The sequence below is a fragment of the Numenius arquata genome, chromosome Z (assembly GCF_964106895.1).
Source record: "Numenius arquata chromosome Z, bNumArq3.hap1.1, whole genome shotgun sequence".
Taxonomy (NCBI): domain Eukaryota; kingdom Metazoa; phylum Chordata; class Aves; order Charadriiformes; family Scolopacidae; genus Numenius; species Numenius arquata.
Window position 1 is genome coordinate 19,984,016 of NC_133616.1, and position 21,420 is coordinate 20,005,435.

General features: G+C 40.8%; 1 protein-coding gene across 1 annotated transcript in view; it reads right to left on the minus strand.

Moving 5' to 3' along the window:
• Positions 1–893: 893 nt before the first annotated feature.
• ANKRD55 (ankyrin repeat domain 55) overlaps positions 894–21,420 on the minus strand; it is a 50,005-nt gene continuing 29,478 nt past the window's right edge. The window contains exons 7-11 of the mRNA XM_074166706.1: positions 19,879–20,063; positions 17,401–17,568; positions 15,256–15,917; positions 9,582–9,683; positions 894–1,162 (exon numbers count right to left, since the gene is read on the minus strand). Coding sequence (XP_074022807.1) covers positions 894–1,162; positions 9,582–9,683; positions 15,256–15,917; positions 17,401–17,568; positions 19,879–20,063 — 1,386 coding nt within the window. The remainder of the gene's footprint in view (positions 1,163–9,581; positions 9,684–15,255; positions 15,918–17,400; positions 17,569–19,878; positions 20,064–21,420) is intronic.

Below are 21,420 nucleotides of genomic sequence, written 5' to 3' on the forward strand. Positions count from 1 at the left end.
GTTGATGTCTTTGTCGTCCTCTAGGCAAGGACAGTCTTGTGAAATATTTAATCAAAGGCTTATAGCAATTGCCGAGGCTCTTGACTGAACAGCAGTCTGGTTGGATTTCCTTCAGTTCGGTGATCAAAGTGATGAAATAATGGGTAATAACTCAGGACCAAGCAGTCCTTGTTTTATGAAAATAACAACACACAATTGCATTTTTGTCACTGAGGAATACGAAGAATTAAATGGAAGAGGCATAAATCTGTCAGTGCAATGAGCAGTTTTGAACAGTGTGTGCTATAGCCCTGTATGTCCCACAGGGATAAGTGTTTCATTGTACTTTCTTAGCTTGTTGAATTCACAAAACCACAAACTTACAATGTAGAAAATATGTGAAAAACAAAGAGCAAAAATCCTTCATTTGATAAAACTGCCTTTTATTGTGAGTTTATCATTTTAACCTTAAAAAGATATGTTAATGGCACACAGCCTCAGAATCAGCACCTTTGCATTTACAAACTACAGAGAATCCCCATCATATTATGTTTCCCTAATTCTGACTTTTAAATCATGCAGAAAATTTTACTCTTTGTTCCCGTTTTCTGTGAAAGGCTTAACAGCACATTGCTGTAGCAAGATTGCATGTTAGGCGGATTCCATTCACAAAATAGATTTACAGCACATTAAATATCGATTTAGTAATTTCATCATAAATGAAAACTATAATGAAAATGCCTATATAAATACACAGTGCCACTTTTGTGATGTGCTACCCTTTCTTGTTTTTTGTTGATTTACACTCCAGTTCACAAGAGCATCATTAGTGCAAATTAATGAGATTTTACTGTACACTTATCCTGTAACGAGCTCTTAGATATATTTCAGCTGATCGAGGCCAGTGTAATGAGTTAGTTTTCGGCATCTGGTTTGGTGAGGGATTCCTCAAGCTCTTCTGCAGGGTTAGATTTCTTCTGGCTTGGGATAGCAGGTAGGACACGGCTTGGTTTCAGAGGCTCTCCTGATAGTCCAGGCAAGAGAGAGCAGAGCAAATGACTCTGAGAATGTCCCCTTTTTTGGGACCTGGAGGTTGGGGCTGGTGGGAGAATAACTGCACCAGTCCTTAGGGAATTTAAAGGCAGGGACTTAAACTTCTTACCACCCTGAGATGGGAGCTGAACTAGAGGAAAAAGAGAAAGAGAGAAAGAGTGCACAGAAAGTGAAAAGTATGACATTTTTACAAATGAGTTTGCTACTTTCTTTGAACTGTTGTTTGTTTGGTTTGTGTTGTGTGTTCATAAACCTGCATTTGAAAAATGTCATCAAAATATGAGTGAAAAATCACTGAAGCCTGGCAGGGCTAAGCTTCAACTGAAGAAAACAACTCCAGTGTTAATTGTGTTTAGTGATCAATAGACTTGGGAAGTTCAAAGGTGTACTTTTGATAATCAGAGAATCTATAGTTTGTCTGAAGGATACTTGGTCTCTTTGGGGAGATTTCCACAAGACATTTTTTCATCAAAAACCACAGGCTGACTGAAACAGAAATATTCCATGGGAATATATTATTTTTCATAAAACTTTTGTGGTAGGATGCGCTATTACCTAGGGTAAATTCTGATCACAATCTTAGGAATATGAAATGGAAGAACCTGGGACATTCCGTCTGGATTGCTCTAGACACAGTCAATCATGAAGATAGGACCATAGGTGCTCTGCATGTCACAGGCCACAAAAGTAGCCCATTACTCTGTAGCACACTAAGACCTGCACTGAAACAGAAGAGCCACAGCTGTTTTATGTCTTGTGTGTGTCAGCAGTCTTGTAAGAAACTGTGGATTTAGATCATCCTTAATCTCCACCTCACACTCAGCAGTGTAACATTGTTTGTGTTTTAAAGCTGACATAGTTCTATATCTTGTCTAAATTGAAATCCTTAAGCTCATTCATTCAGACAACTCACTATCTAATTCCCTGATTTTTTAAAAGGAGAATTCAAAAGCTTAATTGTAGACCTATTTTTCTCTGCCTTGAGATTTATTGTGAATTGCATTAACTTATTTTCATTTAATTCTCTGTTTTATTCACAAGCTCTTTGTATACAAATAGTTTGGGTTTTCAGTTTAACCATTTGAAGAGTTCCCTACTGGAGTTATCACCATCTCTGTTTTGGCTATGAAATGTTCCCTGCAGTTTTTCACATTGATTTTTACTTGGTTACATTCTCATTCCATCTGTGATGTCCTTCCGTCTGCATCTGTTGGGATGAAATCATGTTGGGGTGAAATCTTGTTGGCGGATGGTCACCAGTGGTGTCCCTCAGGGCTCAGTTTTGGGGCCAGTCTTGTTTAATATCTTTATTGATGATCTAGATAAGGGGATTGAGTGCACCCTCAGTAGGTTTGCAGATGACACCAAACTAGGTGGGAGTGTTGATCTGCTTGAGGGTCGGAAGGCTCTACAGAGGGATCTGGACAGGTTGGATCAATGGGCCAAGGCCAATGGGATGAGGTTTAATAAGGCCAAGTGCTGGGTCCTGCATTTTGGTCACAACAACCCCACACAATGCTACAGGCTTGGGGGAAAGTGGCTGGAAAGCTGCCCAGCAGAAAAGGACCCGAGAGTATTGGTGGACAGCCGGCTTAGCATGAGCCAGCAGTGTGCCCAGGGGGCCAAGAAGGCCAACGGCATCCTGGCCTGTATCAGGAACAGCGTGGCCAGCAGGGTAGGGAAGAGATCGTGCCTCTGTACTTGGCTCTGGTGAGGCCTCACCTCAAGTACTGTGTTCAGTTCTGGGCCCCTCACTACAGAAAGGACATTGAGCTGCTGGAGGAGCTCAATGGTGGCTCTCCAGAGGAGAGCCACCAAGCTGGTGAGGGGTCTAGAGAACAAGTCATATGAGGAGAGGCTGAGGAAACTGGGCATGTTTAGTTTGGAGAAGAGGAGGGTGAGGGGAGACCTCATTGCCCTCTACAACTACCTGAAAGGAGGGTGTAGAGAGGTGGGTGTTGGCCTCTTCTCCCAAGCAAATAATGACAGGACCAGAGGAAATGGTGTAAAATTGCAGCAGGGGAGGATTAGATTAGATATTAGGAAGAGTTACTTACTCTCTCAAGAGTGGTCAGGCACTGGAACAGCCTGCCCAGGGAGGTGGTGGAGTCGCCATCCCTGGAGGTATTTAAGAAGCGTGTAGACATGGCACTTCAGGCACTCTAGTGCCCGAGATTGTTGGTTTGTGTCTGTTTGTGGGCGTTTGTTGTTTTTTTTTTTTGTGTAGTTGGACTTGATGATCTCAAAGGTCCCGTCCAACCATGAAGATTCTGTGATTAATATATGAGAGGCTATAAACATTTTCCTCTAAGACGTTTTAGTTTGAGTTTCATCTTACTAGTCATGGCAGCCACCAGAATGTTATTTGTATTCTCTGTCTATTTTGCTGGCTTCAACCTTTGAAACTAACCACAAACACTTCCTAGTGGTCAGGTATCAAAAACCATTCTCCAAGCCAACCGCTTGCCCTTAGATTTGTATCATGCTTGTGTCCTGTTCTTTACATGCAGGAAGAATCCTGATTAAGCACTCTGCTTGAGAGGTGACTGTCTCAGCCTGTCATTATCATGAGTGAAACCTGAGTGAAAACCTGAGTGTCCATGTTTGCATTTTTCCTGGCAGCCCCTTTGATTATTCCCTTTTCATAATCTCTGACAGAAATCTTCCTGGTGCAGGGAATTTTGGGGAAATTCTACAGAAATGAGGTATGGAGAAGAGTATTCTCTCTTAACCCAACAAAAATCTTGTGTAATTCCAGAGGAACATCTGAAGTTGATCTAGATTTGGACTGTTTTAATAGAGGATAAACTGATAAATGAACTAATTTTTATTAGAAATAATAGACCACATAATCAACTGGTATGAACTGAGTAACTACTGCAGTCAATGCACCTGTGATAAGCTGGACATTACAAGTTAATTTTGCTCTTAAAAAAAATCCCCAAACCAAACTAAACATTCAGCACACTTGAAGAACTCATAGGTAGAATACTGGGTGGAGTTTCTTGAGGGATGTAGAGTAAAAAGACAAGAAAAGATGACTTAAGAAATTTCAAGTCAGTTAACCTAACAAAAAAAAATCCTAAATACCGAATATCCTGCCCACAGTTGGTGTTTCTTGGAAATGAATCTTTGAACCTATGAAGTCTGCCTTCTCACTGCTCACCAAGAAACACTCATGAAAAAAAAAATAACTGGGGCATTGGAGGAGTGGATACAGAAGTGAGAAATTATGTAGTTTAATAAGGAAGGATTATTAACTTTATGACAGATTTTCATAAAAAATAAGGTAGATCCATTACTATAACATGGACATACACCTGATGAAGAAAAGGCACTCAAGGTGTGATTTCCCAGAGAACAGGTTTACAATGCAAATTGATCTTGATAAATTGGAGGAATGGTAAGAAATTCAGATAATGAAACTCAGCAAAGGCAAATGCAAACCACTACGCTTAGGGAAAAGAAACAAACAAAGAAATCCCAAATCACCAAAAGTCCAAATGTCAGATGGGGAATAAGTGGCTTGGGGAGTAACAGTCCTGCAGGTAACTGGGGTCACAGACTGTGCCCGAGTCAGAAATATAATGAAGAAGTTCAAGCAGAAATCCTGCAGCTTCCATGCCTCGGCAAAGCAGAAGCACACCAGTCCTGTCATGCAAGCCCTGCTGTGTCTGTAGATTTATGTGGTATATAATTAATAAGTCAGAAATTTGCCCTGTTGAAAGCAAATGTTACCTCTCCAGAGTCTGCAGTGGGCACTGCAAGAGCTCTGCATCTATCTATTTTTTTACTCTATGCATTGTGCAAAGAGGCTGAAATTCTCCTTGCCATATTCCCCTGAACCATATATCATATACTCATTTCATCATTCACTATTTATTTATCAGGAGCAGTAATTCTCTAAGATTCATCAAGTTTCTATTTGGGGCAAAGAATCTTTATAGAGAGGATTTAAAAAATTGGTGGATATTTTTTTATCTTTTCATGCTAATTTCAGTATAATTCAAGTTGTGATGGCCTGAGCAGGCAGCGTTTACTAGAGCTGTCTGGGCTTTGGCAATGTAGTGTAGTTCATGGGTCATATGCAAGATTCATTCTTGTCCAGAGGATCAAGAAATCTCTTAGTTCTCCTTTCCATGAAAAAAATACCCCAAACCATTAATACTTTGCTTTAGTTCATATAGAATTTGTGTGAATCAGGCAGGAGGGCTAAATACAATGAATGAGCCTATTTGTTTTCTGGCACATGATAGAATGCTTTGAGTTCATTGAAATTTTGTTGCGTAAACCAAATGCATATTGAGAGGCTCACTTGTTTCCCTCTTTGGAACATAGGCATATATATGTTCATGCATTCAAAGCTTACACCTCTGTGAAGTATCTCCAGAACACTTTTACGTAGTAGATAAGCCCTTAATGATGGGTTTAAGTAGTGCAAAAGCAGTGTAATTTAACTTCACCCTCATGACTGGATGGCCGTCATAAACCCACGCTCATTCAAAGAAGTAAAAAACAGCACCCAACCAAACATTGATGCTTTCCATCTAGTCCTATGTACTGAAGTCAATTTAGGATATTCTTTAAGGATTCCAGGACTGGTACATAGATGCCTTTGAAATAATACCTATAATGACTGGTATATGTAGTGAAACTCGTGAACCTGGACGCAGCACTGGGCCCTGTGAAAGACACAACCCTTAAGGCTGGTTGGCAGAAGCTATACACAGTGAAAGCAATAGTAATTATTCATGTTCAGAGGGCAGAGTCAGAGGTACAATGGGAGCTACTAATTCAGGGACCCTTTTCCGCTCAGTAGTGACTCTCCAGTGGCTGCTATTACAAACTGCAGAGGCAAGAATAAGGCTGTCAGGGAGGCATTACCCCAGGAGTACGTACTCCAGCAGATGGGATGGCTCTCAGACTCTCTTCCTTTTGGAAGCAGTGAACCATGGTGTCCCTCTGCAGAAGGGATGGTGCTTTGTGGAATCCTTTGCTGTTAACTTGGGAGAAAAGAAACTTCAGCTCATGATGAGTAACAGCAAAACCAACTACTGATCCCCAGAAAATATTATTAAATGACCTACAGAAATAGATGTTTTTTTTTTCAACAAGTAATAACATCACTTTGGCTTCAGACCTTCTAAGCCACATGAAGAAGTGAGAGCAGCAGCGAGTTCTCTAGAAGTTCTGTGTTTGGAAAATTATTCTGGCATTGTGTGAGCTGTATGTGATGGTTTTAAGCCTATTTTCCAGGGGTCTTTGGGAGAGACGTGTGATGAGATAGAAAGGCTGTGCTGGGGATGGAGCAGCAGCATGGGGAGTAAGAGAGATGCCAGGCTGTGTTGAGGCTACTCAAGAAGCCACGTGAGGGACCTCGTTGGCCCTAGGAACCCCTGGAGAGTGCGAGTCTATAAACTGTGGTTTAAAGTCACTCAAGTACTCTTTTCCTAGGCTGCTATTTCATTCCTATTATCCTCTTTCTAACTTGTATTTTTAAATGTTTTTGCTTAGAGATTAAAGCATCTCTTCCTTTTTTTTTCATTGCCCTTCCTTTTTTTGGAAGATGTTTCTTCTTTCTGTTAATCTCTGAGTAGTTTCAGTTCTCTTTCTAATTTATGCTTATTTTATTGTTTTAGCTCCCTGGTTGCTTTTTTTTTCTCCCCACTGGCTTTGTTGCATGTTTTTAGCACACATCTTGTGTAACAAAAATACTAGAGAAACACAAGTGTTTATCTTCAAACTTCATTGCTGGAGCCATTTGCCTGGGTAAAGGCTGTGTCCAGAACAGTAATATTTTTAGGACTGGATGGAGAATGACTGAAATCTTGGCTCTGAAATATTTATTTGCAAAGCTCCAGGATGAAATGTGTCATTTGTGTTAACAAAGAAGAAACATAGTCTATTTTGCAAATAACTTTGCTTTTCTGTTATTGGCTTGAACTGATGTTCAAGCAGTAATGGCACCTGGATAAGTGTGCTGTGTTAGTTAATTAAACCATTATTATTAACTATGATAATTGTATCTTATTTGTAAAACAGGTTTTGGCATGAGACTAGAACTAAAATCCTGGCTGTTTGTATGAATTACTGCAAGAACACCAGTGATTATGAAATATTTTTTTTTAGGATTTTGCTTACAACTATGTTTTAACTAGAAAACACGGAGAACATCAGTAGAAAGCTTAAAAACAGAAGACTTGGAGCTGGAGTTTTGAAAGCAGTTAGATTATTTTCTTTCCTCTGAGCAGATAGAGAATACCATCTCAATATTCCACATATCTCTACTTTTCTTCTTCCTCTCTCATATAATGTGCAGCAGCAGTGCAGAATTTTGTATTTCCCCTACCCAGTCTGATGTTCCCTATAAAGCTACCTCTACTGTTTCGTTTTTAGTAATATCGTTATAGCTGCAGAATTGCTTCTGTAACTTAGATCATAAGAGGCAATGAATTTAAAATTTAGCTCTGAAATGTGAATGCTTTGGGACCTGGCTGATCTGCAGGATGACAAATAGTAAACTGCAAAACTTCATCCAAATTACACTGGGGGGTTTGCGCTTAGTGGAGCACCAGAAGGCGAGGGCAGTGCACTGCTGGGAGTAGGACTAGCGTTTTTATGTGAAGAACACCCCCGTTGCTGGCTGGATCCAGCCTGTGACACTCACTAAGTCTTGACACTCTGCTGGGGCTGTGGGAATGGGGTGAGGCTTTCCCTGCTCTTTGGGACCTTGATTTTTACTGCCTTGGGAACGAAGAGCTGGCTGAAAGTGCTGAGCAAAAAAAAAGGCTGCTGCTCTCTCAATCCCTTCATTTTAGCTCCTGTGTTACAGAAGCTACCCAAACCAGTTGCTGCTAGAATGAGAGAAGTGAATTATTCCCACCCTCATGCTTAAGACAGAGAGAGATAGAACATCTTTTCACCTATGCAATGCTCAGAAAATGACAAAGTTTTTGGAAACCTGATGATCTTGTTCTGATCCTCTTCCTTCTACTTTTTGCTAGCAAAAGGACACAAAAATCAGTGTCGTGATATTTTTCATGCTGTCTGCAGAAGAATCATTCCTTATTTTGGCTTTCATCTCACATATCCAAACCGTTGTCTGCCATGCAGTCATTAGGGTGTTGTCATCCATCTCTTTGCATCCTGTAAGTCATCATGTCCTGTTCCCTATGAAAAGCTACCAGTGTCATACAGGCATACGCAATCAAGAATGATATCGAGAGTGAAAAATCCCATGTCTGTGAGACTTCCAGTCACCTCTGCTCTTGATAACAAATTAGAACCAAATTCTCCTCTATGTTGATGTACATCACTTCTACCAGGCCAACTCTATGTAACTCATTGGAGAAAAGGGTTGTGATCAGTAGCACAAAGTCCAGCTGGAGGTGGGCCAGCCACTAGTGGAATACCCCAGAAGTTGATACTGGGGCTAATACTATTTAATGTTTTCATTAGTGACTTGTATGATGGGGCAGAGTGCACCTTCTACAAGTTTGCAAATGATGTAAAACTGGGAGGATTGGCTGATACAGCAGATGGGTGTGCTACCATTCAGACAGACCTTGACAGGCTGGAGAAATGGACAGACAGGACTCTTACAAAGGGAAATGTATAGTCCTGTGCCTGGGGAGGAATAAATCCCTGCACCAATACATGCTGAGGATCAAACAGCTGAAATGGAGCTTGTCGGAAAGGAACCTGGGGTCCCTGATAGACAACATGCTAAACATGAGCCAGCATGGCAGAGGCCAGCATGAGCCTTGTGGCGAAGACAGCCAACAGTATCTGGGGCTGCATTAAGAGGAGTGTTGCCAGCAGATCATGGGAGATGATCCTTCCCCTCTACTCACCGCTGGCGAGACACATCTGGAGTGCTGTGTCCAGTCCTGGGGGCCTCAGTACAAGAGAGACCTGGACATACTGGAGCAAGTCCAACAAAGGGCAATGATTAAGGGATTGGAGTGTCCAGCCTCAAAGGAGAGGCTAAAAGACCTGGGGTGGTTCAGCTTTGAGAAGAAAAGGCAGCTTAGGGGATCTTGTCAAAATGTATAAATGCCTGATTCGGGGGACTAATGAAGAAGGAGACAGAATCTTCTCAGTGGTGTCCTATGAAGGGAAAAGAGTCAACGAGCACAAATAAGTAAGAAGAGGGTGGTCAAACACTAGAACAGCTTGCCCAGGGAAGTTGTGTAGTCCGCATCCTTAGATGTATTTAAAACCTAAGTGGATGTGATCATGAGCAACCTGCTGTTGGTGACCTCTCTATGGGCAGGTGGGTTGGACTAGGCACTCTCCAATGGTGCCTTCCAACCTCAGCCATCCTACGATGCTGTGAAAAAGGAACGTGAAACCTTGCTTGGAAAAGAATCTATGTTGTCTAAAAGTTCTGGCATCAATGGAAATATTCTTCTGCTCTTCCTTTCTACCTGCTCCACCTAACATCAGAGAAAAAAGTTTTTCTTTCTTTAAGACATCATCGTTGCCTTCAGATGCCAGTGACAGAGGCACACAGTATGAGACTGTAACTGAGACTTGACTGTACTTACTTTTGTGAGCACAGTGGTTGGGTATAGGAGCTAGGCAGTTCCGTACAGGAGTAAGATTTTTTATTTTGGGTTGATCTATGGACATCTGTTGAAAATTTTTACCTGTGAAAGAAAAATATGTTACCATATGAAAATAATTGTAAATAATATGGTGCACTGTAGACCTCTGGCTTCTAGAAAAAAAGAAAACTTAGTCATTCTCAGAAATATATAACAACAAGAAACCACTGACTGAAAAAAGCTGTTACTTTGTTCTCTTTACATTCATGAAAAAGAGTGACTGATTTAATATAGCCTTCATGTACACCATTATCATATATCCTCTCATATAATATAGTAATTGGTTTTAAAACAAGCACAGTCCAGTAGCTAGGTCTATGTGAGAATATTTGGGCACTAAATTTGTGGAAATATTCAGCTAGATGGACTTGATTTCTGCATCAAAGTTTTAGTTTGCAAACTTTTCTAATAGGGTCTCAGCCTTTCTTATTACTAGAACACAAATGGAGTTCAACTGCTGGCTGGAAAATAAGTCTAGTGGAAGTCTATCAGCAGTGAAGATGAGCTTTGAGAGGGTTTTGCTGCAGATGAAAACCTAGCAGAATTGATATAAACTGATACTGAATCTTATTAAACTGTGTTTATGGAAATGTCATTTTTACCAAGAAGAATACATACTGGAAAATGAAAGGTTAATTGGCTAACTGTGGCATTTCACTCGCTAAGATTAAAGTTAACTTTGGTCTAGTACTATTAAAAAGGACGTGTTAGATGTTGTAATGCATTTCACTAAGCAAAGGACACGTCAAATATTATTAAAACAGTAGAAAAACTCAAGAACCAAATCAACACTTTCCCCAGATCCTTTTCCTGAGTTGATCTTATTCTGTGATGTTTGAGTCCCTCAAATTTTTCTTTTCTTTTTTTTTTTTTTTTTTTTTTTTTTATCCCCAGATCTGAGATGAGCTTTGTAAGGAGCCTTGAGTTGTCTTGCCAAACAGCTGCTCATTCAGCATGGCATTGCAACACAGCTCATTGCGAGCAAGCATACGCTCCATCGGCACGCAGAGATGAGGGGAGACACGGGCTGGATGTAGTAGAACATGTTAGGCAATAGGAAGAAATGGAATGATATAAATTGCCCTTTGTGGCTTTGTAGTTGGTACTTGAAAATACTGCGTGTTGCTGAGTTGTGCAAGATAAAGCTATAGGAAAATAGTGTAGAATGGTTTCCCAGGGGTGCACTGGAGTAGTTGTCAAGACTTCTGTAACTATGTTACTGACTAAATGGATTCTGTGTGAAAGGAGCTGAAATGGTGCTTATCAGACAAACCCCTATGTTACACGGCAGCTTTCAGCTCAGCATGGAGCTGATTCTGGTCCAAAGGCCACAGCAGTTGATAGAGATTGGCTCAATCTACTGGATCCCGTGTGTAAAGCTGACGCGTAGTGGGCTAAAGCATAAACTATCTCTTATGGATGAGCTGTGTCTAATAGACTTTGTTTTCCTTTTCCCATGTTTTACTCTTTATTTAGTCTTTCACACTTCCTCAGGGTGATCAAAAAGTGGGTGTAAAAGTTGGTAAATTTCTTCTATAGACTTTGGACCCACTGTGCACAAATAAATAAATAAATATATTGATTCCGAAATAGCAGAGAATCAAGCCTGCTGCTCCCATTAGCGCAAGTCAAGTTATACTGGCTTCAGTGATGCTTATGCTGAGAACTAATGGGTTATTATGGCTCTGATGATGGGAGGTTGTTTTTTTCTATCAAGAAATATGTTTATTTCCTAAATGGGGATATCTGGCAGCAATACAACAGTACAAAGCATAATCCTGTTTGCAAGGCTGATATGAATGCTTGGAAAAGAATCCATGTTGTCTAAAAGTTCTGGCATCAATGGAAATATTCTTCTGCTCTTCCTTTCTACCTGCTCCACCTAACATCAGAGAAAAAAGTTTTTCTTTTTTTAAGACATCATCGTTGCCATTCCCAAGAGTGTATTTAATGATGGCATTTATTTTTGAATGTAATGGAAAGGAGGTAATTTCATTACTGAAAAAAATGCAGGACTGTTGTGCATTTCATTTTATTTACTGACATTTGTTACAGGTTGTTCTTTTATTTTCCTTTGCATTTAGGTAGGTGAACCACATTGTGGTGTGTTTTGTGGAAAAGTTGTAAATGTTATGATGAATGTCCCAGTGTAAATCAGTCCTTCAGTTTGAGAAACAAACAGCCACACTGATCAGCTTTGCTCTTTCCTGGCTGAGAAGTACTTCCTTCCTATTGGGCTATCCCACATTGCTTATGCCAACACAAGCTCAATAATAGCCTGTTTTTTACATTACTTGTCTAAGCAAATACAAGGTACCAGGCTGCTGTAATAAAGTGTCGCCTTAGGCCTGGGAGGTCAGTCATCTCAAAGATGAGTGGGTGAGAGAAGGAGGCTAAAGCTGGTTAGAAGGTACTAAGACCAGCCTTACATTTGAGACAGGCTTCCTTTTACCCATATCACTTGGAATTTCTCTACTTACGCTATTTTCTCCGTGGAAAGTAGATGGCAGTACATTTTGCAAAATGAGATGATTGCAAAGCTCATAAATGCAAAATGCTTCATATTGTGAATGCCAATTCAGCACTGTAACTGGCAAGCACTCTTGCAATATTGACAGTATTTTTTGGTACAGTCTATCTTTGCTTTCCCCAGTGGAGGGCAAGGCAAAGTAGTTATTCTGAGAGAAACCAGTACATGATAGTAAGGTAAGTCTCATTGCTACTCACAGCAACCTCTCTGCTTTGTGTAAGTGCTAAGACTCAGCTAGAAAATTGACTCATCTTTCATTTCCAGGAGCACAGAAAACAGAACAAAAAAACCTCAAAAAATCCCCATTTATGTGCCAGCTGCTTTAGTAGCAGTAAGCACAAAAATTTAGCTCTGATTTTAATAAAGGCATGGTCATGCGAGACAATCAACACTGTGTGTCAACTGAGAAAATAATTTTCAGATTGACTTCCCCTAGATTATTGATAACATAATCCTGCCCTGGATATTCAGTGATTAGGAAATAACGCGTAGCCGGCCCAGCCATGACTTGAGAAATGGAGTATTAACACTTCAGTGTCCTTCAAAGACCAGATGGTTGGGTTTTTTTCCTCTCAGCAAGGCCTTCTGCAGAAAAACAAAACCAACAAGGAAATATCTTTCCTCCAAGAGAGCTGCCCGTACCGTGCTGCTGGGGGGGTTGGAGCCAGGCTTACTCTGCTTCTCATCCCCCTAAGTCCTGCAGGCACGATGCACTGGAGACCTGGAGGCCCTGGAGCTCATACAGTAAATGCAGTTCTAATTCACAGCACGTCAGGTGGCTTTAATTACAGGGGCAGATATTTAAACCACACACATGGGCTTGAAGAGGGATAAGCAGATCTTTTTCGTCGTGAAAAAATGTTAGAGAGTATCAGGGTTGTACAATTTACTCCTGTTAGACACTCTCTACATCCTTATAAGCTTTTAATTCACATGCTTCAGTGGAAGTCCCTTTCTGCCAGCTGCATGACTCTTTTTATTGTTGGAAAGTTTTGTTAAAGGGAGCTGGTACACAGAGAACTGGGCTTAAAGCAGATTCAGTCTGTTTTTTTTTTTTTTTTTTCTCTGAGGAAAATAGTAAATGGTCCTAAAATGCCTTATTCTTCCTTTGTACATTCAAAGACAGCTCCCATTGTAACAATTAGAAGATTTCCCATAATTGGTACGATTTTGCTCTCATTCATGTATGTAGACTAGTCTTGTACTGAGTCCCTGTGCAGATCATGGAGCACTGAGTGGATGCACAGGGTCCGTTCTGATTCAGCTGGTTGCAGCTTTTTGCTATAGGATGTTCCTAGAAAACCACCTGTCTTTCTGTCCAAAGCAAACAAGGATTTAGCCATACAGCATACTACAGTCTTAAGAAAATCTATAATCATATTTTAAATAACATGGTAGTTAGTTCAACATCAAATGTATTCATAGTCTAGCTAATTCCACCAAGAAATGTTTCCTCATAGTTGTCCTCAGGTTTGGATTATCCAGTTTGAGTTCACTCATCCTTCTACTGTCAACATGAATGATGTCAAAAAGCTCAGTCTCACTGTACCCTATTATATGTAGGTTGTAAAGAAGCCCTACAGGTTTTCTTGTCTTCCGCATGTCAGCTGAACTTTGCAGAGTTCAGTGTAGAAAGAGCTGTGCTGGAGCAATCCTTGCTAGCCACGTGGAGTTTGGGGTTTATACGGTTGAGTGAATATCTGAAGAGTGCACAGTAAAAGAGTAGTGACACCTATAGAACAGATCTATCAAGCATTCAGGAAGGTGTCCTGATGTTCAGGAAGTGGAACTTTTTTAATATCTCCTTTGTCCCCTGCAAAACTATTTCCAGACTTTATTTGGGCAACATAGAATGACCTGTCATTCTGAAATTGCTGTCTCTACTCTCATTATTAGAGATGTGAACAAAGATTTTCTATTTTATAGATCCCTTCGCTTAGGAGTCAGTACAGTTTGCACTATCATGCAAGCTCAGGAAGTGACCTGACCTAACTGAGGGGTCTTCTCAGACAGGGTTTCTGTTCACTCCTCTGTTTACTGGAGGATAACTGCTCATGTGTATTGGGGTGAGGGTAGATTAATTTATTGTGTAATGTTTATTCCTTGTAATGGTGTACTAGTAAGTTTGGGGATTGCTTTTTCTTGCTTCATTTTTAGTTGGATATTACAGTGGTTGGAAGGCATGTTAGATGTGTTTAATTTTGGTGTGGGAGTAATCCCAAAGGAGATGAAGTTGGAGACACTGATATGTGAAGTAAACTCCAGCTCACAGGCTGGCCAGCCAGCCAGATTCATTTAAATGTGGAAGTGAGTCAAACAAAGTACTAGATCCCAAATCAAACAAAGTACTAGATCCCAAATCCTGCCAAGCCCTGTTTCAAGTTTACTTCAGAATTCTGATGCTCTGCTTCATTACTGTCACATTACACTTTCCAAACCACAACATAAAAGCATTTGCTCCATCTCTGTAAATTTAGCAACCTGAATTCAGCTTTGGAGAGACCATAAGAAGAGCACATTAGACCAAAGAGCTAGCACTCGGAGTGGAAAGGGGTGGCACTACAGCCTGGAGTCAGAACGTGTCTCTAAGGGGAAAGTGTCATGGTGCAGAGCCGTCCAGCGTGGCACACAAGGACTTACCTGCCTGGGTCCAGAAGCAGCTCTCAGCACAGTTGGAGATTTGAGTGCAGTACTGTTCCCTTGCACATCTAGTTCCAGGACTAAACGTGGACACAAGACAGCAGGCATGGCAGTGGGTGTTAATGTGCAATTCACAAAGCACATACATAATCTGGAGCCACTTACCTTGATCAGGTACCTTATATGCTTCCTAACTACCTGCAGTTTTGCTTGCTTGTCAGACCTACTTAAATCTGTTATTTCCCACACCTAATCATCTTGCTTCAGCTGTCAGCTGATTTTCTGTCCATACGCTATCTGTGATTGCTACTACATACAGGGAGAAGAAACAAAAAAAGATATTAAAGAAATAAAAATGTCATGGCTCAGACTTACTTTTTCTGACTCATCTTGCTGCATCAGTAGAGATTATTGGATTTGTGAGACAGAGAAGAAACAAATTACCTGATGGAGAACTGGGAAGTGAGGGAAGGCGGGGAGGGCACAAAAGCACATGGTGCGATCTGTCAGAGTTTAAGCCATTTATCAGTTTGTCTGAAGGAGCCCTAGTACAGACTTTGTAGGGGAGTAGCTGGGTAGAGTCTGTGTTCCAGGGATCATCCAACAAAGCGTGGCAGGTGCTTCTGTGGTCCAGCAAGTTGTGTTCACTCCTACTCTTTTGAGATTTGTGTGTAAAATAGTGGGTGTTGGTGCTGGAGAAGCTTGATGTTGTGCTCTGGGAAGCAGTTAGGAGGGACTTGCCCACAGTGATTGGGGGGAGGCTCTGGGTTCTGATGGGCAGAAGTCCCTGACACTCTGGTTGCTTCTTTTCAGGCATGAGGTACTTTGTGTCCGTGCTCCTTCTTTTAAAGTCAGCAGTGGTCACACACTCGTCTGGAATGTCTTTGCTGTTTGTGTCCATAATGCAATCAAAAGTGGTGATGATGTCATCTACTTCTGAGGTCTCTTCTCTAGAATACCGGTCTCTGCTTCTCTCCTTTTGACTGGTTTTCTGATCATCTTTCTTCTTTTTGCAAGAGAAGATGTGGTTCAGCATGCTGAATCGTCCTTCTTTCTTTAGGAGTCTGTTGTTGTGGGAGGGAAACTGATGAACCGGCTCAGACCTACTGGAAGTACAAATTAAAATGTGATGTCATTATTGCCAATTGGTGAAAAATATACTGCCTGTGTGAGCCCATGAAATGGGGTACATACACTTTGGATACATTTGCAGGGGTGGTTCAGAGAGGGAGAAAATTAGGACTGAAAATGATCATTTCACTTTTTCTTGTGGGGTTCATTGCCTCGCACTTGTCACGATGTAGGCTCAGTGCAGCTATCAGGCAAAAAAACAAACAAACTTTTCTGGCCTCAGCGTCTAGCAGCTGCAGAATCATTATTTGTAATGGTGAGGCAAGATCCAATAATAACAAGAAGAATATACTGGGATCTTTATAACCAAGAGGTCTTTGTATTATGTCATATTTGGAAAATGGTATTTCTAGCAGCACAGTCATTGCTAACAGTACACTAGTTCAGCATTCCTTCCTGCCCTTACCCTTACCCTTCTCCTTCTCCTTCCCCACACCTTTCCTCTTCCTCTTCCTCTTCCTCTTCCTCTTCCTCTTCCTCTTCCTCTTCCTCTTCCTCTTCCTCTTCCTCTTCCTCTTCCTCTTCCCTTCCCTTTACTAAAGAGGCCTGGCACAGTTGCAGAAGATCTATCAAGATAATTACCTACAGTGGTGTTGCTGTAGTGGTTTTGATGAGATTTTGACTAATCAACATTTCAGACCTACTGTGACAGGCAGAGCACAGGAGGAGGTGGAGGAGGAGGAGGAGAAGGAAAAGGAGGAGGAGGAAGAGGAGAGGTAATCTTACTCATGTCTTACAGTTTCAAGCACAGGAGATAATACTAACTGCTGACTGGAAAGGAGGGGAAAGCACAAAGAAATGTGATGATAAGTGTCTTTGTAAGTGCATGCTCTTTTACCAAAGTTGAAGAATTGAAATGAATTAAATGACAGCTGCTGAAACATGAGAAATACAAAGAAAGAGGAAGGTCATAAACAATGGTAAAAGAATTACACTTTTAAATGGAAAAAAACTCAGAAGAGGCAATCAAGGTAAAGAACTAAAGAAGGCTAGGAAAACACTCCTAAACCCTCACTCTGAGAATGAAAACTCAAAATTTGTTTTATTACCTATCTGGCAAATCTGCTTTTGTGTTCAATCTGTCCCTCTGTCTGGTTACATGAACACACAGCTAGTGCTTAGAGATTTCAAAAAAGTGGAAGCCATATATCTGAGGGCTCAAATCATTCTCTAAGATAAATTTTCTATGTGAAGGTGACCAAGCAAGAGCTATACTCACATCTTCTTGGTTCAGAACCCTCTGCTGATTGGCAGACTAGCACTGTAACCGCAATGATGAGTCTTCAGTAGATGACTAATTCTAATGTTGCTATTTTGGTGGAAAACTTGAACTGAGTATTGCATATGAATTGAAGAGACATTGCCCAGGGCTTAAACCCTTCAGTAGCATACAAAAAGCAATACATTTGTTTTCTAGTCATTGTCAAAATGTAAGCAAGATGTTAACTTCTGCTTTACCTGCTCTCTTGAGACAGCAGCTTGATGCATGCTGTGTGCCCACAGTACATTGCATATGTCAGAGGAGTATTTTCATTGATGTCTCGAGGGCTGCTGTCTATCCCCAGCTCTAGCAGTGTCTGCACACAGTCAGCTTTCCCTGCTGCTGCAGCCCAGTGCAAAGGTGTCCTGCAGAAAAGGGGGAGTATCATTAAAATAGATGTACAAATTTACTATCAAAACTATTAATGACATAATGCGATGTGCTTCTATGCTACTTGTCCAGATTCACTCGTCCATTTTAAGGAATTCTCCAGGAACTTATCCCAAACTGACGTAGCGGCCAGTGGTGGTAATAAGGCCACAGACTGGCATCTGTCTATGTGCATCTATTTAGATTTAGATAAAGTAGATATGGGGCTGCAGAATGCCTATAAATGCTTTGTAATAGCATCCCTTCTGCTGATGAAGTTGCAGAGTGGCAGTTTTCAGAGCAGAATTTGAAAAAAATCTTTGTAGTGTCCACTGCATAGAGTCATAAAATTGTTTGGGCTGCATGGGACCTTAAAGATCATCTAGTTCCTCCAACTAGACCAGGTTGCTCAAAGTGCCATCCAGCCTGGCCTTGAACACTTCCAGGGGTGGGGCATCCAGACTTCTCTGGGCAACCTGTTCCAGGTTCTGGAACGGTTCTCACCACCCTCACAGTAAAGAATTTCTTCCTAATATCTCATCTAAATCTACTCTCTTTCAGTTCAAAATCATTACCCCTCATCCTGTCACTATAGTCCCTGATAAAGAGTTCCTCCCCATCTTTTCTGTAGGACCCTTTTAGGTACTGGAAGGGGCTATAAGGTCTCCCTGGAACCTTCTCTTTTCCAGGCTGAATAACCCCAACTCTCTCAGCCTGTCTTCATAGGAGAGATGCTCCAGCCCTCTGATCATCTTTGTGGCCCTCCTCTGGACTCGCTGCAACAGGTCCATGTCCTTCTTATGCTGGGGGCCCCCAGAGCTGGATACAGTACTCCAGGTGGGTTCTCACCAGTGTGGAGCAGAGCCGGAGAAAAAGGTACAAGGCAGAAAAAAGGAGAAGGAAGAAAAAGGGAGAAAAAGGAAAAAGAGAAATAGGGACAAGCTCTTCTCATATTTGCACCAAACACAATTAGCAATGGTTGTCTCAGGGCTCTGCATGAAGGCAATAGGAGAAGAAGCCTCCCCTAGATGAATGAGATGGACCGGACACATCTGCCAGACTGTCATTGCCCCTTTGCCAGTTTCTGTGTTCTTTGATGGGCACAGACTGGAGCTGATATAATTGTCTTGAATCTCTAGGAGAATCAAACTGATTCTGCTTGGCAGAAGATTTGTGTCTTGCTTTTGGAAACTTTTTTCCAGTTTCCAAATCGTAATATTTTGTTCTTGTGAAAATCTGAAAGCACAGAAAACACCATAAGAAAACTGTGCAAGAATAAAAAATAAAATTTACTTGTCTCTGCCTGTTTCTTTCCAAAGCCAGTGGTTTCAGATGGGTGCATTCGGAAACACAACAGAATGGAATTCTACTGTGTATTTATAGTGAACAGCTTATCTTTTCCTCTCTTCAAGTCTAATACCTTCTATGGAAATATCTGAGAACATGTAATAGGAGGTTGTGTCTTACTGAGCTCTTAAGTGTAGTTAAACTCCTCCCTTTGCCCTTCTTTCCGTAGAAACACTGCCTTCTCAACTACATTTTACTGATATTTAGAAACTCCTCCAGAACCCTGATGTTTTATTTCTGTTCCATTTTATTGCACTTTTCCATGAAGAATGCTATTATTTTAAGTACCTGAAGGCCTAAGCCAAAAAAACCTTGGCTTTTGCTCCACTGAGCAGGATAATCAATGTGAACAGTCAGTTGGTTCTGTTTGCATTAAATAAATTTACAAGCAAAGTTCCAAGGGAAGTAGTTGTGGGGTGAAAAGAGGAAAGAAGATGACTCTTCTGCACTTATTATATAGGGATTTAATCCTGGAAGGAATCAAATGCCTTGTCAGAATGGAAGGTGAATGTCCCCTGGTCCTATAGGAATACTGTGTTAGCACCTTAAATGCAAAAAGGGAACATTGCCATTTCTTAAATACAAACCAGCAGAATTCCATCTTCAAGTTGGAGGATCCTGTTCTATTGTTTTGACAAGAATGTTCACCTTTTGAACATCCTTGATTGAAAGAAGTTAAGTCAAGTGCTGACAAAGTCCTTTCACACATAATCTTATCATTTCCTACCAGAAACACAAAGTTAAATAACACTCCCGCTAGTCAGTTATTATACTAGATATTATACGTGTGAGCTGGACTGCTTTGCATTGTTTCTGAGCAAGCGTGTTTCTCTGTAAGTGCAGTTCATTAACTAGGCCATGGCCTGTGAAACAGGAAACATGATTATAGAATAAGCAGAGCTAGTCTCAGGTTAATAGAAAGGAAGCAGCAATTTCAGTTTCAGAGTTTCCATGGTTACCTGTCATCCACATCAAGGGCCTGCAGGTTGCACTCTGGGACCTTAGCCAGCTCACTGATAATATCACTGTAGCCTGCAGCAGCAGCAATGTGCATACATGTTTTGCCATTCTCATCATCGTAGTTTATTATTGATGGCCCCTGGTAGTGGTCCAGAATGATGGAACACAGAATCCTGTTGCCACTCTGGGAGGAAGTTCAGAGAAGAAAAGCATTTTACAATGGAGCCCACACCAAACTGCATTTTCTCTGCTAGAGAAGACTAAATACAATAACGGTATTTTGTTTTGTGTATACCAGACTCCCCAGGTATGAAAGCCAAAAATTTCCCATCTCCTGCTGGGAATTGGGTTTGCTTTATGAATTTCCTAGAACACTTTGAACACTGGAAAAAATAATAAATAATGTACCACTGCAAATATCTTCAGAAGTTACAGAGTGTAAATTACTCAACTGCTTTCTCAGAAATTACTTGGGGTCTTTGCTGTTTTGCTAAGCTAGAGTCCAGAAAGATATGAGCCTATATTTTCTTATAGAAATTTAAGGTTGGAAAGGACCTCAAAAGACCAACCCACTTCTGTAAGCCTGTCCAAGTCCACCTAGAAAAGCCATGTCAAATATTTACTCAAGTGGTTCTTGAAAGCTTTCTTAGCTAGTTTGCTCCAGTGCTTCAGTGTCTTAATAGAAAGTTGACATTGTTCTCTAACCTGCAAATGAAACTGAACTTTTTATATCCTAACTTAGTGGAAATAGAGAAAAAGAATTATTGGTATTTTATAACAACATAGAAACACAAGGCTGGAAAGGTCTTTCTAGACCATCAAATTAAATCCTTGCAATCACTTGCAGCTATGTTACCTCATCCCTTTTATAAACTTACTGTGTCCATTAAAAGCAATTAGATTTTTTTTGGTCCCCACTACTCCCAAAGGAATGCAATTCAAGAACTTGTTTACTTTATGATTAGTATCTCTAATTTCTATTCATATTGTGTCCCCTTGTTTCTGTGCCAACATTATTTAGATTAAGTACTTCTTTCCTCTAGCTGGCATTTGTTCTTCAGATGTGTTCATAGACAATCATCGTATTCCTTCTGTGCTGTTCACTGTCTGCTCTAATCAATCAAGGTCGTTTAAGTTTTCCTTATAAAATATGCTTTCTGTTTATCTCATCAACCCACTAACCCTTCTCCTTTCGTGTTTTAGTTGTGTATCCTTGGAGAGGGTTGATTGTATGGAGTCATACACAAACAATTTTGCCAGGTTCTTGTACAGTAACACTAGCTCTTTCCTATTTGTGTTAGAAATACCTCTTTTGGTATGTCAGAGAACAGCATTTGCCTTATTCACAGCTGTGTCCCATTAGAAGCTCCTAGTAATTTCAGAATAACCCTTTAGAACTCTGTACTTCTCTTCCATAGTTGCTTCCAAACATAGAGTTTCTGGTTTCTGGGAGGACCTTCTGTTACTAGCACTCAAGTGAATGGCTTAAACATTTTATCCTATTCAGTTTTGTTCCATTTGTATTACTCTGGACTTGAAGG